Source organism: Danio aesculapii, chromosome 13 (assembly GCF_903798145.1).
Source record: "Danio aesculapii chromosome 13, fDanAes4.1, whole genome shotgun sequence".
In the NCBI taxonomy this organism is placed as follows: domain Eukaryota; kingdom Metazoa; phylum Chordata; class Actinopteri; order Cypriniformes; family Danionidae; genus Danio; species Danio aesculapii.
In genome coordinates this window covers 42,973,264-42,992,832 of record NC_079447.1, presented here as the reverse complement: position 1 = coordinate 42,992,832, position 19,569 = coordinate 42,973,264, and the positions used below count along the sequence as shown (strand labels likewise).

The 19,569-nt window shown below is 36.5% G+C and overlaps 2 protein-coding genes across 2 annotated transcripts in view; one reads left to right on the top strand and one right to left on the bottom strand.

The window, feature by feature from the left end:
* plekhh2 (pleckstrin homology domain containing, family H (with MyTH4 domain) member 2) overlaps positions 1 to 7,109 on the top strand; it is a 61,458-nt gene extending 54,349 nt beyond the window's left edge. Inside the window, exons 26-30 of the mRNA XM_056470654.1 lie at positions 1,683 to 1,828; positions 1,915 to 2,044; positions 2,149 to 2,235; positions 2,323 to 2,460; positions 5,133 to 7,109. Coding sequence (XP_056326629.1) covers positions 1,683 to 1,828; positions 1,915 to 2,044; positions 2,149 to 2,235; positions 2,323 to 2,460; positions 5,133 to 5,318 — 687 coding nt within the window. The 3' untranslated portion in view covers positions 5,319 to 7,109. The remainder of the gene's footprint in view (positions 1 to 1,682; positions 1,829 to 1,914; positions 2,045 to 2,148; positions 2,236 to 2,322; positions 2,461 to 5,132) is intronic.
* A 2,456-nt stretch (positions 7,110 to 9,565) lies between these two features.
* On the bottom strand, positions 9,566 to 11,927 carry epcam (epithelial cell adhesion molecule). Its single transcript, XM_056470722.1, has 10 exons — positions 11,783 to 11,927; positions 11,603 to 11,672; positions 11,218 to 11,316; positions 10,796 to 11,051; positions 10,637 to 10,702; positions 10,471 to 10,534; positions 10,289 to 10,387; positions 10,020 to 10,217; positions 9,878 to 9,922; positions 9,566 to 9,801 (listed from the first exon to the last, which is right to left on the bottom strand). The coding sequence occupies exons 2-10, from the start codon at positions 11,658 to 11,660 to the stop codon at positions 9,775 to 9,777; spliced, it is 912 nt and encodes a 303-aa protein (XP_056326697.1). The 5' UTR covers positions 11,661 to 11,672; positions 11,783 to 11,927; the 3' UTR covers positions 9,566 to 9,774.
* Positions 11,928 to 19,569: the final 7,642 nt, after the last annotated feature.

The following is a 19,569-nucleotide window of genomic DNA, read 5'->3' as shown; positions in this document are numbered from 1 at the left end:
CATTTTTCTTATTCCAAAATAGATGAAATTCATTTATTTCCTCCAAATTCTACCCACAATACCCCATAATGACAATGTGAAAAAGATTTCTTAAAATTGTTGCAAATTTATAAAAAATAAAAAAACCTGAAAAATCACATGTATATAAGTATTCACAGCCTTTGCTTAATACTTTGTTGATGCACCTTTGACAGCAATTACAGCCTCAAGTCTTTTTGAATATGATGCCACAAGCTTGGCACACCTGTCTTTGGGATTGTTTGCCCATTCCTCTTTTCACTATCTCTCAAGCTCTTTCAGGTTGGATGGGAAGAGACAGTATACAGCTATTTTCAGAACTCTCCAGAGATGTTCAATAGGATTTAGTTCTGGGCTCTGGCTGGGCCCTCAAGGACATTCAGCCACAACACAATTTCCATTGAAATTTTGGCTGTGTTTTTTGTGTCATTGTCCTGCTGGAAGATGAACCGTCGCCCCAGTCTGAGGTCAAGAGCGCTCTGAAGCAGGTTTTCATTCAGGATGTCTCTGTACATTGCTGCATTCATCTTTCCCTCTATCCTGACTAGTCTTCCAGTTCCTGCTGCTAAAAACATCCCCACAGCTTGATGCTGCCATCACCATGCTTCACTGTAGGGATGGTATTAGCCTGGTGATGAGCGGTGCCTGGTTTTCTCTAAACAAAACGCCTGGCATTCACTCCAAAGAGTTCAATTTTAGTCTCATCAGACAAGAGAATTTTGTTTCTTATGGTCTGAGAGTCCTTCAGATGCCCTTTGGCAAATTCCAGGTGGGGAGTGGTTTCCGTCTGGCCACTCTACCATACAGGCCTGATTGGTGGATTGCTGCACAGATGATTGTCCTTCTGTAAGGTTCTCCTCTCTCCACAGAAGAATGCTGGAGCTCAGACAGAGTGACCATCGGGTTATTGATCATCTCCCTGACTAAGGCCATTCTCCCCCGATCACTCAGCTTAGATGGCCGGCCAGCTCTAGGAAGAGTCCTGGTGGTTCCAAACATCTTCCACTTATGGATGATGGAGGCCACTGTGCTCTCAGGAACTTTCAGAGCAGCAGAAATTTTTCTGTAACCGTCCCCAGCCTTCCCCAGACAATCCTGTCTCAGAGGTCTACAGACAATTCTTTTGTCTTCATGCTTGGTTTGTGCTTTGACATGCACCATCAACCCTGGGACCTTATATAGACAGTTATATGCCTTTTCAAATCATGTCCAATCAGCTGAATTTACCACAGGTGAACTCCAATGAAGCTGCTGAAACATCTCAAGAATGATCAGTGGAAACAGAATGTACCTGAACTCAATTTAGAGCTTCTCGGCAAAGGCTGTGAATACTTATATACATGTGATTTTTCAGGTTTTTTATTTTTAATAAATTTGCAACAATTTCAAAAAAATCTTTGTTCACATTGTCATTATGGGGTATTGTGTGTATAATGTTAAGGGAATAAATAAATTTAATCAATTTTGGAATAAGGCTGTGACATAAACAAATGTGGAAAAAGTGAAGCCATGAAAACTTTCCGAATGCAATTTAAAGTTCTTACACACACTAAAATTTGTTGAACTGCTTATTTAAATAAATATTCATTGCATTTCAATAATTTGTTAATGGAGGATAGGCATTGAATTAAAGTAAACACTAAATTCTTATTTGTGCAATACAGGTTGAGTTCGGAGACTTTGAGCACCCATTGGCTAGTCCAGGTGGTTCAGGAAATACTCTGACTAAGTCTAACCAGACCCTGAAACAAGTTCTAGAGCGCTTCTACCCAAAGAATTACCAACACACCTGCACTGAGGAAGAAATTAGGTATTGATGTCTCCGGTGGTAAAAATAGGAATACCCAGAGAAAATACTTGACCATCTTACGCACTGAAATACATATGTTCTCTCAGGCAGCTGATACAGAGGCTTTCTACACGTTGGGCATCTCTGAGAGGTCAGACTACATCAGAGTGCATACGAATCTACTTGACAGTGGCTCGCAAGTGGCCATTTTTTGGAGCCAAACTATTCGAGGCTGAAGTGAGTCTCCTTCCAAGGCTGAATATGATGTTTGCCTTTTGATTATAATTTAATAATGATGTGTCATTATTTATTTCTGAATTTTACTCTCTGTCTTCCCATAGACCATATCTCCATCGGCATTGAAGAATGTGCGAGTTTGGCTGGCAGTACATGAAGATGGAATCAGTGTGCTGGAATTCAATGCAATAGTAAACACATTCACTTGAGAGCTTTGGAGATCACATTAATCAAGTTAATATAAAGCTGAGCAACGTCTTTACCTTTGTTTTTACTAGAAAGTGCTTGCATCCTACCCTTATAAAAGCATTGTGATGTTTGGAGCATGTGGTGAAGATTTCAAGCTGGTAGTAGCTGTGAGTTCTGGCTCCGGCACATCCAAAGGGAAGCATCTGTTTGCCATGACCCCATCTAAGGTAGGTATTGTGCTCTTAAAAAATCTTTAAAAATATTTGTAAATCCAAATCATAGTTTTTGTCAGTGTAATTACATGCGGAGTTTCTTTACTATGTTGTTTCAATGGAACAGCAGCTCTTGCACCCCAGGCATAAAACCTTACACAATCTTGTGAGTTATGTTCTTACATAGTTTGCGAAACTCTTCAAATGTGATCTCACACTCTGAGGTATTTTTTCTGTTTCTCATGATCCTTATGGAAACCGAAAGTCTGATGACTTGGAAAAAAATTAGCACACAGTCAGACTGGTCTAAAGTTTGAATGACATTCCAGTAGGCTTTATTTCTCAACCAGTCGTGTACTCGGGGCTATACGCCCATATACTCCTTATGCTTACTTTTTTTCCACAAGCTGTTTTGATAGTACGACTTCTGAGGATCAATAATTGCGTATACCCTCAGTATATTTACTTGTTTTGCTGATTAGACTTCCCTAATTTATTTGTATTCGCATATCTTTAACTGTATACCAAATGTTTGTCTTATTTTGTTGCACCCCCGTCCCCCCCATTTTTCAAAGATAATGACAAGTCAACTGGATGATGTCTTGCTGAAACAGTCAGGTACAATTATAAAACAGCACAGGCGTCACTTTAGCCCCTTATATTTCTATTCAGCCCCTCTAAAACATTTTAAATGATGGCCTCAGTCCCCTTTAAAATTGATCTGAAAACTCCCGCTCCTCTGTTTTCAATTCGTTTTTTATTTAATCAGCAAACCACAGCAGTGCAGAGCAAGAGGAGTGTTCATCAATAGATTGTTAGAATACAGTGTCTGCATATTTGCAGTTCTTTGCTATAGAAACACTTTCACCACGATGTCATGGAGAAGCAATCGGGTTTCCCCATCTACTGTTTTCTCGGCGCTCCTCTCATCATCACAGCTGTTTCCTCCAGTGTAACTCCTAACAAATATTTTGCTATGTTTATTTTTAAATTAACTATGAATGTAAACCGCACAGTGTATGAGGCACTAACTATAGCATACATTCATGCACAGGATTAAACACAGTGACAGAGCACTCAGTGAATGTTTTCATTTTAACTGCATATCAGTGTGAAACTTCATATGTTGTATCCTATTCAAAATTATTTCCTTTTATGATTTATAGGCTATTATGATAGTTAAATATGTAAATTAGCCTGTACTTTTTAATATGTTTATATTTATGACATTTTGAAGTAAAAAAGTGGCAGTTTTATTTATTTAATACATGTAAAATGTACTTGAGTATACAGTAGGCTAGTATTTGGGTTTTTGAAGAAGTGTGCTTTGCTTTTGTTTTCCAGATTTAAAAAAAATGTATTATATATAATGATTTTAAATTTACAGTTTGTTAACAACATACAATAGTTGATATAGCTGTCTTGAATTGTGATTTTTTTTTTGGTACAGTATTAAATTAAATACATATTTCTAAATAGGCTCATTTTACAAGTCCCCTAGAGTTAAACAGTTGGGTTTTACCACAGCTTAATATATTTAGCCAATCTCTGGGTCTGCTGGCGGCACTATTAGCTAAGCGTAAATCATTGAATAGAATTAGACTATTAGCATCTCGCTTTAAAATGAACAAATTTGTTGAATGGATAGTGAAATTTGTCGTCACCTTTACTTGTTCCAAACCGGTTTGTCTTTTTTAATTCTGTTGAACACAAAAGAAGATATTTTGAAGAAAGCTGGAAGCCTGTAACCATTGACTTCCATAGTATTTGTTTTTTCTTCTGTGGAAGTCAATAGTTACAGGTAACTGATGTCATACTTTTGTCATTTCTTTGCCCACTGTTAAAATTTGGGTTGGGTGGGTAATAGCACACCACCTTTTTTTAAGACTACACCACTGTTCTTAACATAACTTTGGCATTTGAAAGGGAGCAAAAATAAATGTTCATGCTAAAATATATATATTTTTTTAACACAAAAAATATATTAGTTTGCAGTTCATTCTGATAAATTAGGGACTAAGGCAAAGGAAGATGATTGAATAAGGAATTTTTAAGTTTGATAACAAAACAGCCCCAGGCCTGAGGTTGGAACTACTCACAGAAATGTATATAGAGAACATGCACACCAAAGTACACAGAACAACAGAGTCTAATGAATACTGTTTGCCATTCATAAACATTACATGATGTCATCTATCATTTCACCTACCACCACTTAAAATACCACAACAACAAACACACGTGCTTGTTTTATAAATTATGGCCCATAATTTTATAAAGAGGGCGACGTAGTGGCGCAGTAGGTAGAGCTGTCGCCTCACAGCTAGAAGGTCGCTGGTTCGAACTTCGGCTGGGTCAGTTGGCGTTTCTGTGTGGAGTTTGCATGTTCTCCCTGCGTTTGCGTGGGTTTCCTCTGGGGTTTCCCCCACAGTCCAAAGACATGTGGTACAGGTAAATTGGGTAGGCTAAATTGTCCGTAGTGTATGAGTGTGATTGAGTGTGTGTGGATGTTTCCCATTGATGGGTTGCGGCTGGAAGGGCATCCGCTGCGTAAAACAAATGCTGGATAAGTTGGTGGTTCATTCCGCTGTGGCGACCCCAGATTAATAAAGGGACTAAGCCGACAAGAAAATGAATGAATGAATGAATGAGTTTTATAAAGACCCGTTCTCTGCTTTCTTTTTTAGGTGCGAGACCTGGTGTTACTTATAGCCAGCTACATTAAAAGCGCACAACAACAAATGGCAGCAGCGCACCACCTGTCTGCCCCAGCCTTGCTACTGGCCCTGTCTGCAGAGATGAAGAACAAAGAGCCAAGAAGCAAGTCGCCGCCAGTGGCCTGCAGGCCCTGTAAAGTTCCTACACTCCTGTAATATATCAACGAGGGGCTGCATGTGTTGGTGTTCATTCAGAATATTTGTAAAGTTGATCCTGGTTGATTTAAAAGCTATTACTAGCATCCAAAATGTTTTTCTGCTGCAGCCATTGATGTAATATTGAGTAAGATCTCATGAGGATAAATTTAGCTAATTTAATGTAATATTTTTGACATTTCCCCTCCACTTTCTATAAGATTACTAATATACAATTTCATTTTATATTATTAATATTATTATTATTACTATTATTAGTAGTATTAGTAGTATACTATGTATACATAAAACATCTCCTGTTCCACCACACCCCAAAGGTGCTCTATTGGATTGATATCTGGTGACTGTGGAGGCCATTTGAGTAGAGTGAACTCATTGTCATGTTCAAGAAACCAGTCTGAGATGATTCGTGCTTTATAACATGACGCGTTATCCTGCTGGAAGTAGCCATCAAAAGATGGGTACACAGTGGTCATAAAGGGATGGACATGGTCAGCAAAAATACTCAGGTAGGCTGTGGCTTTGACACAATGCTCAATTGGTACTAAGTGTGCCAAGAAAATATCCACCACACCATTACACCACCACCAGCCTGAACCTTTGATACAAGACAGGATGGATTCATGCTTTCATGTTGTTGACACCAAATTCTGACCCTACCATTTGAATGTTGCAGCAGAAATTGAGACTCATCAGACCAGGCAACGTTTTTCCAATCTTCTATTGTCCAATTTTGGTGAGCCTGTGCAAATTGTAGCCTCAGTTTCCTGTTCTTAGCTGACGGGAGTGTCACCCGGTCTGGTCCTCTGCTGCTGTAGCCCATCCACTCCACAGTTTGATGTGTAGTGCGTTCAAAGATGCTTTTCTGCATACCTTAGTTGTAACGAGGGGTTATTTGAGTTACTCTTGCCTTTCTATCAGCTGGAACCAGTCTGGCCATTCCCCTCTGACCTCTGGCATCAGCAAGGCATTTGCACCCACAGAACTGCCGCTCACTGGATATTTCCTCTTTTTCAGACCGTTCTCTGTAAACCATAGTGATGGTTGTGCTTAAAAATCCCAGTAGATCAGCAGTTTCTGAAATACTCAAACCAGCCCGTCTGGCACCAACAACTATGCCACGTTCAAAGTCACTTAAATCATCTTTCTTCCCCATTCAGTTCAGTTTGACCTGCAGCAGATCATCTTGACCATGTCTACATGCCTAAATGCAGTTGCTGCCATGTGATTGGCTGATTAGAAATGTGCATTTGGAGAAACTGGCAGTAGGACAATTGTTGGACTGTTGGACCTAATAAAGTGGCCGGTGAGCCCCCTGTATATTTTTTCCCCCAATTTCTGTTCAACAGAAAAAACTTTTTTCAACATTTTTGTAAAACATAATAGTTTAAATATTTAATTTCTAATAACGTATTTCTTATATCTTTGCCATGATGTAAGTTCATAATGTTTTACTAGACATTTTCCAAGAAACTAGTAATTCAGCTTAAAGTAAGTTACAAAATTGTATTCAACCAAACGTGTAAGTAAATTATTTTCACAGAACGAGTAAGACTACACTTTACTATGTAATCTCGTTCTGAAATCTCTCTTAATCTTTGCATGTTTAAGCATGTAGAAAATGAGAGAGGGTAAGGGTTAAGGAAGTGGTTTAATTCAGTAGACTGGTGGTATGTGATTAAAAAAAAGCCAACATGGAGGCAGATGAGTTAGAGTGCATGTACTGGAGTACTGAAAATAACTGCAGAAAAAACTATGAACCAGGAGGTTTGAAAAGACCTATACATTTTTTTCAATAAAATATTGATGAATGGGGGATGGATGGCATGGTGGGTTTCCAGTACTGGGTTTTGGCTGAAAGGGCATCGGCTACACAAAACATGTGCCACAGTAATTTGCGGTTCATTCCGCCGTGGCAACCCCTGATAAATCAGGGAGTAAGGAAAGGAAAATGAATGAATGATGAATATGGACACTATGTAATATAATAGCAAATTGTAAATGCTATTAAAAGTGTATTATATATATATTGTGCAATTTTAAATAAACTTCCTTACTCAAAACAATACTGTATTATTATTAAAAAAAAAAAAAAAACTATATTTGTATGAACATTATTATATATAGAGACACACACTCATATTTACTGTACTCTTGGCAGCCTCCTTGTTCATTTCATACAACCAATGAACCATTTGTTTTTGTTTTTTATAAAGTCATGCTTTACCTTTTTGTTGATATCTGTGTTTACTAGCTATGTCTCATATTATTATTACAGTAGCAATGCAAAGCTACACCACCTAGATAAACATTTGATAACAGAAATCTGATTAATCTATCAAATCAAGTTGTAAAAAAATGGTCACAATTTATTTTGATGGTCCGTTTGTTGAATTTAAGTTACATTGCATCTGCATGCCAACTAATTCTCATTAGATTATAAGTAGACTGTTAGGTTGGGGTTAGGGTTAGTTTCTTATAGTCAGTTAAATGTCTGTTTAGCAGCAGTATCAACAGATACAGTCTACTTATACTCAAATGGACCATTGAAATAAAGTGTTACCAAAATTACAGTTATATTACTATAATTATAATTGATTGTATTTAGTACATTGTAGATTACCTCAAATAAAAGCAAAAAGGATAACAGAAATGGAATATTTTCCTATTTCTAATTGGCTGTAGGCTACAGCGCCGTCTACGCTCAGTGGATGGTTTCACACAAGTAGAAGCTGACAGTCACACAAGTTATAGATCCGAGATATTTGCATGCAGGTGCAATGTATGGATTTCCTGTGCTACATAAAGCTGGTTGTTCCAGCAGCAGTTACTGTAATGTGAATGCTAGGTGCCGAACCTTCTCTTGTTCAGCACTTAGTCCCCCAAAATCAAGCTGTTGGTGAAAACAAAAGAATGGACCTAAAATTACATTCATCGTTCCAGCATATTTTAAATAGCTACACTAAAGTACATTTGGGTCCACACCGCAGACATTTAGTGCTACTAAATCACACTCATAGCTGAAATGCAACCAAGGCACACTTTTGTTTTCAGTCACAAATTCTGTGCGGTTTTCTTTTTTTTAAACTGTGGATGTTTACACCAATTGGAAATGGCACAAAACAACAAAACTTTTTAAATCACTTCGCAGTTATATTTGTACTATTACAATGATTTTGTTGCTAACATAGCAAATGAGTGAAAAATCTCTTTGTTTCTCTCAACTCAACCTTATCGCCCAGTGACTGCCCATCTGGGATATGTCAGCTCACCTTTTTATTCCCTTCCAAAACCAGGCCTACTTTTTATCATTGAAAATAATGTGAATCCATATTATGTAAATAAATCACAAAAAAAAAAAAGTGAACATTATTTCTCAATAAAGTCCTTCCCTCATCTGCCTTGTCATTTAATCCCTCCTTTCTGCCATGGAAACACAGTATGCGTGACTCCCAACTCAGGTGTGAGCACTGATGGGGGAGGGTAGCATTTGATCCACCCAAACCTGTCTAAACTAGTCTGAGAAAAATGCTCTAGGCTTTTCTGAGATAAAGACCACAGGGACTACAATATGCAGCAAGGAAGGGTTAGTAAAGTATTTGTTTCTCAAAGACTTCTCATGAAAACAATTAATTCATATTTGCCTTTTTTTTCCAATAAAAGCTTGTTAAATTGCATGGTCATTCATTAGATTGTGATAATTCCCGTGATTTGGCCAAATTCAAAAGTTGTAAGTCATTTTTACAAGTCAAGTGCTTTTAAGCTTTTCATTCCCTACATGGTGGTCATTTATCAACATGTCTGTTAAACTAACGAAATCTTTAACCTAGAATAGAATCAGCTTCCTGGTTTAATCGGAGGAGGTTGCAGTCTTTGTTACTCAGAACTTTGCATATACCACAATGATATAGGATCCTTTCTAGCTGAAACTTGAATAACAGGTCAGACCTGTATTTCTCAGTGCTCAATGAGAGCTCTCCCTCTTGGGTTTAAGTTTAACATGCACCTGAATGGTCAACAGTTCTGGGTTAATAATCGTTTCATAGGGGGATGGGGACTGGTCAAAGGAGACTGTTTCATTCAGCATTTAAAAACGATTACACATTTGAGAGTTTAAAAGCAAAGAGTAGCTGTAAAACGAAACTTTAAAATTGTCAAACCACCAAAGAAAAAGTCATCCCTTTTAGAATTACAGCCTGGTAAACAAATCCTTTAACTACCAAATTTTAGTTCAGACAAGTCCACGGTTAAAACAAAACAAACTTTATTAAAAATTACAAGTCAAACTGTACAACGTTAAAATGTTAATCCAATTGAAGAGAAGCCCTTTTAAATAAGAAAATTAACAGCACTGTACTCTGCCTGTAACAGACACTTCGTTTCCCCCAGTATGAAAAACATAGCATGTCATAGCACAACTTCCCCAATTTCAGAAGTACATGAAACGGCATTAAAATTAAGACAGGGTCTCCATCTCTCTGGCCTGCAAGGGAAGGACATTAAATTAGAAGTTGCATTTGGAAAACAACAAGACAATATAAAACACTGAAGGAACAAACCTGTGTTTTACTGTACTGGGCCTTCTGTCGCCGTGCAAGAAAGAACTATGTAGGGTGGGAAGAGAGAAATCAATGTTATTGCATTACAAAACAAATAATAATAATAATAATAATAATAATAATAATAATAAAATCAGCCTACCAGAACCAGGAGTCCTCCAATCACAATCAAGCTGACTACAACAATGACAGCAATGATACCACCAGTAAGCTTCTGCATGGTGAAGGTGGGTGGCTTGTCATCTACATAGTAGATCAGGACATTCTCCATTGAAACCTTTGTTCCCGTAACATCAACCTCAAATGGCTTGCCACTCCAAAACAGGGGCAGAACTTTGATCTGTGGAAGACGAACTTAAGTTATCAAACAAGGGATTTAAATAAGATAATAAAATTGTAGAACACGCTTACATCTTTTTCCATATAATAAGTCATGAGGGACAGATCTGTAGTGCGGTCAGTCTTGTCTTTTTTGACATCCACCACAATGAGCCTGCCATCTTTGTCATACTGCAGAAGAGGGCATCAGAGAGAGGGTTAGTTCCTGTACAAGATGCCAAACTGAGGCTTTGCCCACGAATGAGGAAACTCACCTGAACTTCAGACACCAGTTTCTTATCTAAACCGTAACGCTGCAGTAGAGCATTCTCAATCCCTCTATTTAAAAGAAAGAGAAAAGGGATTACATCTCTGCGTATAAATTTAAAAAAAAAAAAAAAAAAAGTTGGGAGTACATCTTATAAAATTAAGTTGACATACGTCCTCAGTTTGGTGGCATCAATGGGCACATCCACGTTTTTGTGCTTCATTTCTACGCGAACCCAACTTGGAGAAACAAACAAAAACAACTAATTATAAAGACTTGCAATGCAGAACACACTTCATACCATACTTAACCACATTACTAATAATACTCACAAGGTCTCCGCAGGCTCGCACTTTATGTTCTTGTCTTTTTTGTCACTTCTTCGTACACCAGCACTGTTGACGCACCAGCATACTTCAGTTTTGTTACACTGGACTGCTTTGAATTTCCCATCACGCTCACATTCTGGGTCATAGATGCCATCATTGTCCACAAAGGCGGTCTCAACTGGCTTCCCACCTGATCTTGTGCCCAAGTTGTTACGGGCACGATACATCTCTGCTTTCATGAGGAAGCACTTGGGAACCACTATGGGGTTAAAAGCACAAAATGCACAATTTATCACAAGCTGCCTTAAACCTACATGGGTTAATCTCAGTTAGGCATATCGTCGCTAGTGTGATACTAGAGCACCCAAAACCAGAGAAGGACACCAGTTACACAAAATGGATGCCAAACAAAAAAAATAACATACACTTGGAACAGTTAAGGGTTTGAGTGGAAGATTCAGATACTGTAAGACTGCACGAGCACGAGTCATCACAGTTTGCCCATTTCATTGTTTCACAAGAACCTGTAAGAGAGAGAGAGAAAAAAAAAAAAAAAGTTTAGTCTTTTACTCTTCATAGAGTAAACAACATTGCTTAAACCTTGTTAAAGCTTAAGTGAATGAGCCAATTCAAGTAGAGATTACCCCCACCCCCCTGTACACGGAACCACACCCTAGACCTCATTGTATTGTTTTCTTATTCACGTCACGTTATAACGACTAAAACCATTTTAACTAGCTTTAGTTCGGCTTTTTATAAGATACAATTCAACTTTAGTTCATCATATGCAGTAATAAAACATTTACTTACATTGTGAAGTTACCACATCAACCAATGCCACAACAAACAAGGCAACTAAAACCTTCATCGTGAGGGAGAACTGAAAAATAAACAATTTTCACGTTACAAAACGCTTAATATGAGAAAATTATTAGTTCATTACCGAAAAGCGCACTTTAATCATTAAAACAGAGGTTTAAATTCACTTACCAAAAGGACTCCGCAAATCCTAAATAAAACCAGATAAATTCCAATAAGACACAGGTATGAAGCTGTGGTTGGTCTTTCAAACTCTTTAAAAGCTCAGATCCCGAAGATATCCTCTCTCTCTAGCCCGCCAAACGTCTGATCTAGATGCGCAACAGGTGACAAATTATGTACCTGTTTGAGTAAAGTGACGTCAGGTTACGGGGTGGATTTAACTAACAAAAACAGGCTCACTCTTTTCCGCCCATGACCATGTTTGGTCACTTGACGCATCGAGAGTCAACGCAAAACTTCCTTTTTCCATTTTGGTAATGTAAAGCACAACGATTTTCAGTTGAAACTCGACACATGCAAAACCTGGTACACTGCAGTTTCAATTTGTTGTTTATGACACACTACCTGTGTGTTTCTGTACTGTATGCATATATATAGTTGAAATCAGAATTATTAGACCTCCTGGATTTTTAGCCCTCTGTTTAATTTTTCCCGTTAGATTTTTTTTAATAACTCATTTCTAATAACTGATTTATTTTATCTTTGCCATGATGACAGACAGTACATAATATTTGACCTGATATTTTCATGACATTTCTATAAAGCTTAAAGTTACATAAAATGCTTAACTAGGTTAATTAGGCTAAATAGGCAGGTTAGAGTAATTAGGCAAGTTATTGTATAACCATGGTTTGTTCTGTTGACTATCGAAAAAAAAAAAAAAAAGCTTAAATAGTCTAATAATTTTGACCTTGAAATGTTTTTTTTTATTATTATTTAAACTGCTTTCATTCTAGCCAAAATAAAACAAATAATACTTTCTCCAGAAGAAAAAATATTATCAGACATACTGTGAAAATTTCCTTGCCCTGTTAAACATCATTTGGGAAATATTTAAAAAAGAAAAAATAATTCTGACTTCAACTCTATCTATCTATCTATCTATCTATCTATCTATCTATCTATCTATCTATCTATCTATCTATCTATCTATCTATCTATCTATCTGTATATCTATCTATCTATCTATCTATCTATCTATCTATCTATCTATCTATCTATCTATCTATCTATCTATCTATCTGTATAAATGTATAAATTTTTATAAATTTTTTAAAAATTATTATTTTATAAAGGGGTGGCGCAGTGGGTAGCGCTGTCACCTCACAGCAAGAAGGTCACTGGTTTGAGCCTCGGCTGGGTCAATTGGCGTTTCTGTGTGGAGTTTGCATGTTCTCCCTGTGATCGCGTGTGTTCCGGGTGCTCCGGTTTCACCCACAAGTCCAAAGACATGGTACAGGTGAATTGGGTTGGCTAAAATTGTTCGTAGTAAATGTGTGTGAATGAGTGTGTATGGATGTTTCTCACTGATGGGTTGCAGCTGGAAGGGCATCCGCTGCGTAAAACATATGCTGGATCAGTTGGTGGTTCATTCCGCTGTGGTGACCCCAGATTAATAAAGGGACTAAGCCAAAAAGAAAATGAATGAATAAATATTTAACAACGTATACTGAATAATGTTTACTTAAAAATAAAAGCAGATACAATAAAATAGAAAATAGACTAAATAAAAATTAAAACAGCTTAAATAAACTAAAAATATAAGAAATTAAAGTAAATCACAGTCCTGATAATAAGAATGTCTTTAATGCTACTGCGTGTAACTTTATAAGAGAAAACTAAAGTCTAATAAAAACTAAAGTCTGTCTAATAAGAAGAATAATTTAATATATTTAAGACCTATATGAAATAATGTGAAAGTGGGAGTTTGGCATATAACTATCAGTTTGATAACTGCAATAATTGAAACACTGAATGATTTGTTTGTTTGTTTGTTTGTTTGTTTGTTTGTTTGTTTGTTTAGGATTTTTCTGTTAATGCAGTGCTCAGCCTAATTGAGGACCCCCCATTTAGATTTTTTTTTAAAAAACAATTTTTTTTAATGAATGAATATAGGCAATGTATTTTGGTGCATTTAAACAAAACAGATTTATTGAACAGATATATTTATTAAAATAATATCTTAGTCACCAAACATATTGAGAAATTGAAAAATAATACAATTAAATTCAAGCAAAATATTGCAAAAATTTCAACTAAAGTTTTCTTTCTTTTTTTTTTGCTTCTCTTGATTTTTCCTCTTTTTTTAAATTTGTATTTAATATTTTTCTATAACGTATAAATTGGGGTGTACTCGTTTTTGGACTGTTATCATAACTTATTAGATAAGATAAGCTCCAGATTTGGCTTCAGTACTCACTAATGTAATGTATATACACAAATATAATATTGTATTCCTATTTAAAATATGAATTTAAAAGAATTGTGAGGGATGTACTTATACATACTGAACACTGTATTATTATACTTGATTTAAATGTTATACAATATTTTTACTATTATATTTGTATTTTTTATGTTTTAACAATTAGCAAGGTGTTGAGGATGGGGTAACAAGTGCTATCTTTGATAAACAACAATTACATTTGATTACTTCAATTTTTCTACTAAAATTAGACAACATATTGTTAGTTATTCTTTTACACAGGCAAAAATATGTACTTTTATGAAGTACTTTAAAGCTGGGTGGGAATATTACCAAAACTTTAGTTACAGATGGTAAACAGAGCTCATTATCTAGAATTTGGTAGCATATCCTACACTTGTTGTGTCAATGAAAAGTTGAAATTTATGAAATCATAGGTGAAAGATTGACAATCACAAGCATAAGACACATATTTGATATTATTAATGGTCAGTAATGAGACATTCAGCAAGACATCAACACTCTCACAAAGAATGTGACGAAAACCAGGCGGACGAGTTTGAACAGAAATGGCCCAACCCCCAGCTACTACTTCCTGAGCATTTCACAATCAGGACATTCATTTTAAAAGTAATCTGTATAACACTGCTAAGATTCGAAACAAATTGTAAAGTAGTTTTTGGAAGATTGTTCTTTACTCAAAGAGATCATCTTTGTTGTGTACATAGCCTACATAACCTCACAAGAAGCACAGCACCGTCACAGCGGAACAATTTGTAAAATGGACACACCCAATCCAAACTGATACCCACAACATCGAAACTGATGTCATACTCTCTGTATAGTGTAGCAGTATCTCTTAAACACATTTTGACAGCAATTTTATATCATGCATGTACATCTGGATTGGTTTGTGTTGTTCTTTTTCATTCAGACCCCAAAATAAATGTGCTTCTCATGCTCAATATATTAAAACCTAATATATGTAAATGTAAGCTATATGTTTATAAAAGTATACATCTAACAATGTCTACACCTAAACACAACTAAACACAGATGATAGATTTTTAAATATATAATAAAAATTGTGTAAAATATATCATTTTAACACTCTCCTTATAAAACAAATCTATCATTATATTTGATATATGAATGAATATATGTAATCATGTGTAAATGTTTTTCTTTGTTCTTTGTATCTCCACTTGATGGCGCTCAAACAGTAATATTGTGTGTGTGATACATTGTGTGTGTTGTCCAGGATATCAGTTTCAAGGTGTGACTGGATTCATCACGCTAGCAGCTATGAATTAGACACTACAGTTAAATGTTAGATATAATGATTTTCCCTGGTACATAATAAACAGACATTATAAAGGACTCAACAAACAAAACACAGCCTCACTTCTCAGATTAAATATTTTAAGTTAATGATACTGAATTAAGCAGAAAGTAAATAAAATATTTTGAGCTACAACAATTTCAGGTCTTTAACTTCGAGGTACTTACTACTATTACTATTACTTTGCATACACAGAGTATGCAAATCTGAGCTTTAGGCTATATAGTTATAATGATAATAATAACTTTGTTGTTGCTGTTGATGATGATGATGATGATGATGTTGATATGAGACAATTTATTATACTGAAATGTTTTTCAGGTTAACCCATTAAAATGTATGACAGTAATTGAATTTTATAATATCATTAATTAAATAAAAAATTGTCAAATAAATTAAATTAGTTCATTCATTAAATATAATAATAATTATTATTAATAATAGTAATAGCACCATCATTATGTTGGATATTCCAATAGTTACCGATAAAACTATCCTACTGTAGCTTACCGCCCTGGGCTACATGAAAAAAAGGATAAAACATGTCTGTTGATCATTAGAGTGGTGCCAGATTATACAAAAATCATGTTAATGGAGACTGAGCAGATCAGCAAATACAAAGACTTCGAGATCAGCAGGATGTTATTATTTGATATTTAAAACAAAATACCAGTGATTTTAGGAGCATTAAGCCTAGTTCACACTACAGGATTTTAAACATCGGCAGATCGCTGTGCTGTTCAGACTACATGACTTGATTTTGTGTCTTTTAACACTTATGCACGAATGCTGTTTGTTGACTTCAGCTCAGCATTCAACACTGTCATACCCTCTAAGCTACTGATCAAACTTAGAGACCTAGATATAAACGCGTCTCTCTGCAACTGGGTTATGGACTTTCTGACTAACAGACCTCAAAATGTTAGATCAGGCCACATCTGCTTAACCACCGTCACACTCAACACTGGTGTACCACAGGGCTGCGTGCTGAGCCCCTTCCTCTACTCCCTTTTTACCATCGACTGTAGGCCTGTAAACAGATCCAACACCATCATCAAATTTGCAGATGACACCACAGTGATTGGTCTAATCAGCAATAATGATGAGACTGCCTACAGGGAGGAGATACAGCATCTGGCCACCCGGTGCATTGACAATAATCTGCTCCTTAACACCAACAAGACCAAGGAGCTCATTGTGGACTTCAGAAAGCGACGAACAGGCTCACATGATCCCATCCACATTAATGGGATGGCCGTTGAGCCTGTCTCATCCTTCAAGTTCCTGGGGACCCACATCTCTAAGGACCTTTCCTGGACCACCAACACCTCCAGCCTGGTCAAGAAGGCTCACCAGCGCCTGTTCTTCTTGAGGCAACTTAAGAAGAACCAGCTTTCATCAGCCGTCTTGGTGAACTTCTACCGCTGCACAATAGAAAGCATCCTGACCAACTGTGTCACAGTCTGGTATGGAAGCTGCTCTGTTGCTGAGCGTAAGGCACTGCAGCGGGTGGTGAAAACTGCCCAACGCATCACAGGGACAACACTGCCAGCCATTGAGGACATCCAGAAGAAACACTGTCTGCGCAGAGCACGCAGTATTCTTAAGGACACCTCTCACCCTGCTCACAGACTGTTTTCTCTCCTGCCTTCCGGCAGACGCTTCAGGCTCCCCCGGACAAAAACCAGCAGACTGAGGAACTGCTTTTTCCCCAGAGCTGTCTCCCTCTTGAACTCTGCCCCTCACTGACTCTTTTGCCACCCCCCCAATACACCCCCCACACTCCTCTAACTTATACTCATTACAATCACTGCACTATTTAACATTTGCACATTTAAAGTTTGCACATAGTCATTGCACTACATTGCACTGATTCACTTATCTGAACTGTACATACCCACCGCACATGAACATTTGTAATTGTTTATCTATCTGCCACTCCTGATTATTAATAGCATCCTGTACATATATTCATTTATTGTAAATCTGTTCATAGCTAATACAACCTGTATATAATGTTCATAGTACATCCATCTGTAATATTACCATAGTTTTTCTATAACTGCACTTTATAACTTATACCTATATCCTGCACTTGCTGCTATTGCACTGCTGGTTAGACCGAAACTGCATTTCGTTGCCTTGTACTTGTACATGTGTAATGACAATAAAGTTGAATCTAATCTAATCTAATCTAATCTAATATTTTAATCGCTGTGGTGTTCACACTACGCGACACTACGTAAATGATCCACAAGAGGGTGACACACTACAAGATCTGACAACAACTAGTTCCCCAACAGATCAGTCCAGCAACCAAACCACAGCCAATGAAATGTTGAGGGAGGAGTTGTCAGAAAAAACTGAACACTATTGGCTGCTTGTGTGCTGATTACATCACTGACAGCCTTTCAAGGTTTCAAGGAAGCGTTTAAAAAATAAATAAATAAATAAATAAAAAGGAAGCATTTAAAAACAATCAGCTGATGCATCAGCGGATCAATCGCTCATCTGCAAGGTTCGAGTGGATTGATACACAGAGAGTTTTAATTTTTGTAATTTAATAACTCTTTGAAATAAAACTAACATATCTATAACATCCTGACGTTTCCTAAATATCTGTGTATTTCTTTCTAACATTGTTATTTTTTAAATTACAAAGCAGTAAAGAACTAAGCATTTCTACCTTTAATTACCATATTGGTCAACATGACTGCATGCATGTCTACTACTTTTCGCTGTGACTTTAAATATGCATGCATTTTTTTTGCCCAGCAACTTCCTGCTAATATAAACATAACTTTCTCACAGCATAAACATAACTTTACTTCAGATATATCTTTCAAAACAGGATATTCTGTGCCGGTAAATAGCTCCTGTTTAAAAGTGAAAATGAAAGCGAGCCCCAGACCTTTGCGTGTTCTACTATCTTAGATACACAATTATAGGCTGTAGTACCAAAAAAGATAATATTTTTAGGGTCATGGTGTCATTAAATATGATGACAGACATTTAGAGCTTAATTTCAATATTTTAATATAAGCTTTGAATGTAAATATGACGTGACAATATGACGTTTTATATGAGAACGGTCAGAATGACAGGTCTGCGTAAAACGTGCCTGATAAGTTGGCGGTTCATTCCGCTGTGGCGACCCCGGATTAATAAAGGGACTAAGCCGAAAAGAAAATGAATAAATGAATTATTAATATTAATAATAATATTGTTATTAATGGTAATCTTAATAAAAGCAATAATGACTGTTACATACAATAACAAAGCAGTTATTTAAAATTTAATTAAATATTCAACAATTAGTTTTTGAACTTGATGAACAGAATAATTCTTTTAAAAAAATAAAATAAAAATTTACCCCAAACTTTTGACCGGTTGTGTATATAGCCATTATATTTGTATAATTTAGAAATAAATCCAGTTGGTGCAGCTAATTCAGTGTCACCCTTTCCTTGCATAAGAGAGGACTAAGGTGCAATTGCATAATTGCATCAGGTGAAGAGGGTATGTGTCCCAATTCTCTTTAGCTTGGAAGCATTAGGGAAAAGGTAAAGGGCCAAAAAATGGCCATTAATAAGGATTTTTACTACAAAGAGCATCTGATTTATCACATTCATAAAGGTGTTAATGTTACGATCATGATCTTCAAAGAAATGTTTTGAGGAAAAAACCCTGCTATATGTCATTAATCATAGTCCCTCAATAACCCCAGGAAAATAATACACAACAATATTACACAACCCGATGACTTGATAGAATAGAGCAGTCTGTCAGAAATGTCTGACAGCGAAATATTAGATTGTCTGAACAGTTTAATGTGGTAGAGAATCAAGGTAATTCTACAACTAGATAAAGTTATAGCTATAGCTTTCACTTAAAGTCAGCCTGAAGATTACAATTTCTCTCGCATATTATGAGTCTTTGGTAATTTGTGTGAAACTTTAATGTGAGTAACATCCCACATAACAAAATTCTTTGGCCCACACAATTAGTTTTTGCTTGGCCCACATGCCACAGTGAATTACGGTACATGACTGGACCAAGTCTGGCTTCCTGATAAGGGCCAAACATGGACCATATCTGGGTCAAGTCACAGCCAAGTTTATAACTCATAACTGGGCCTGAACTGGGCCAGATAGGTTGGTGTGTCACGTACACTATGGATGTGCTTAT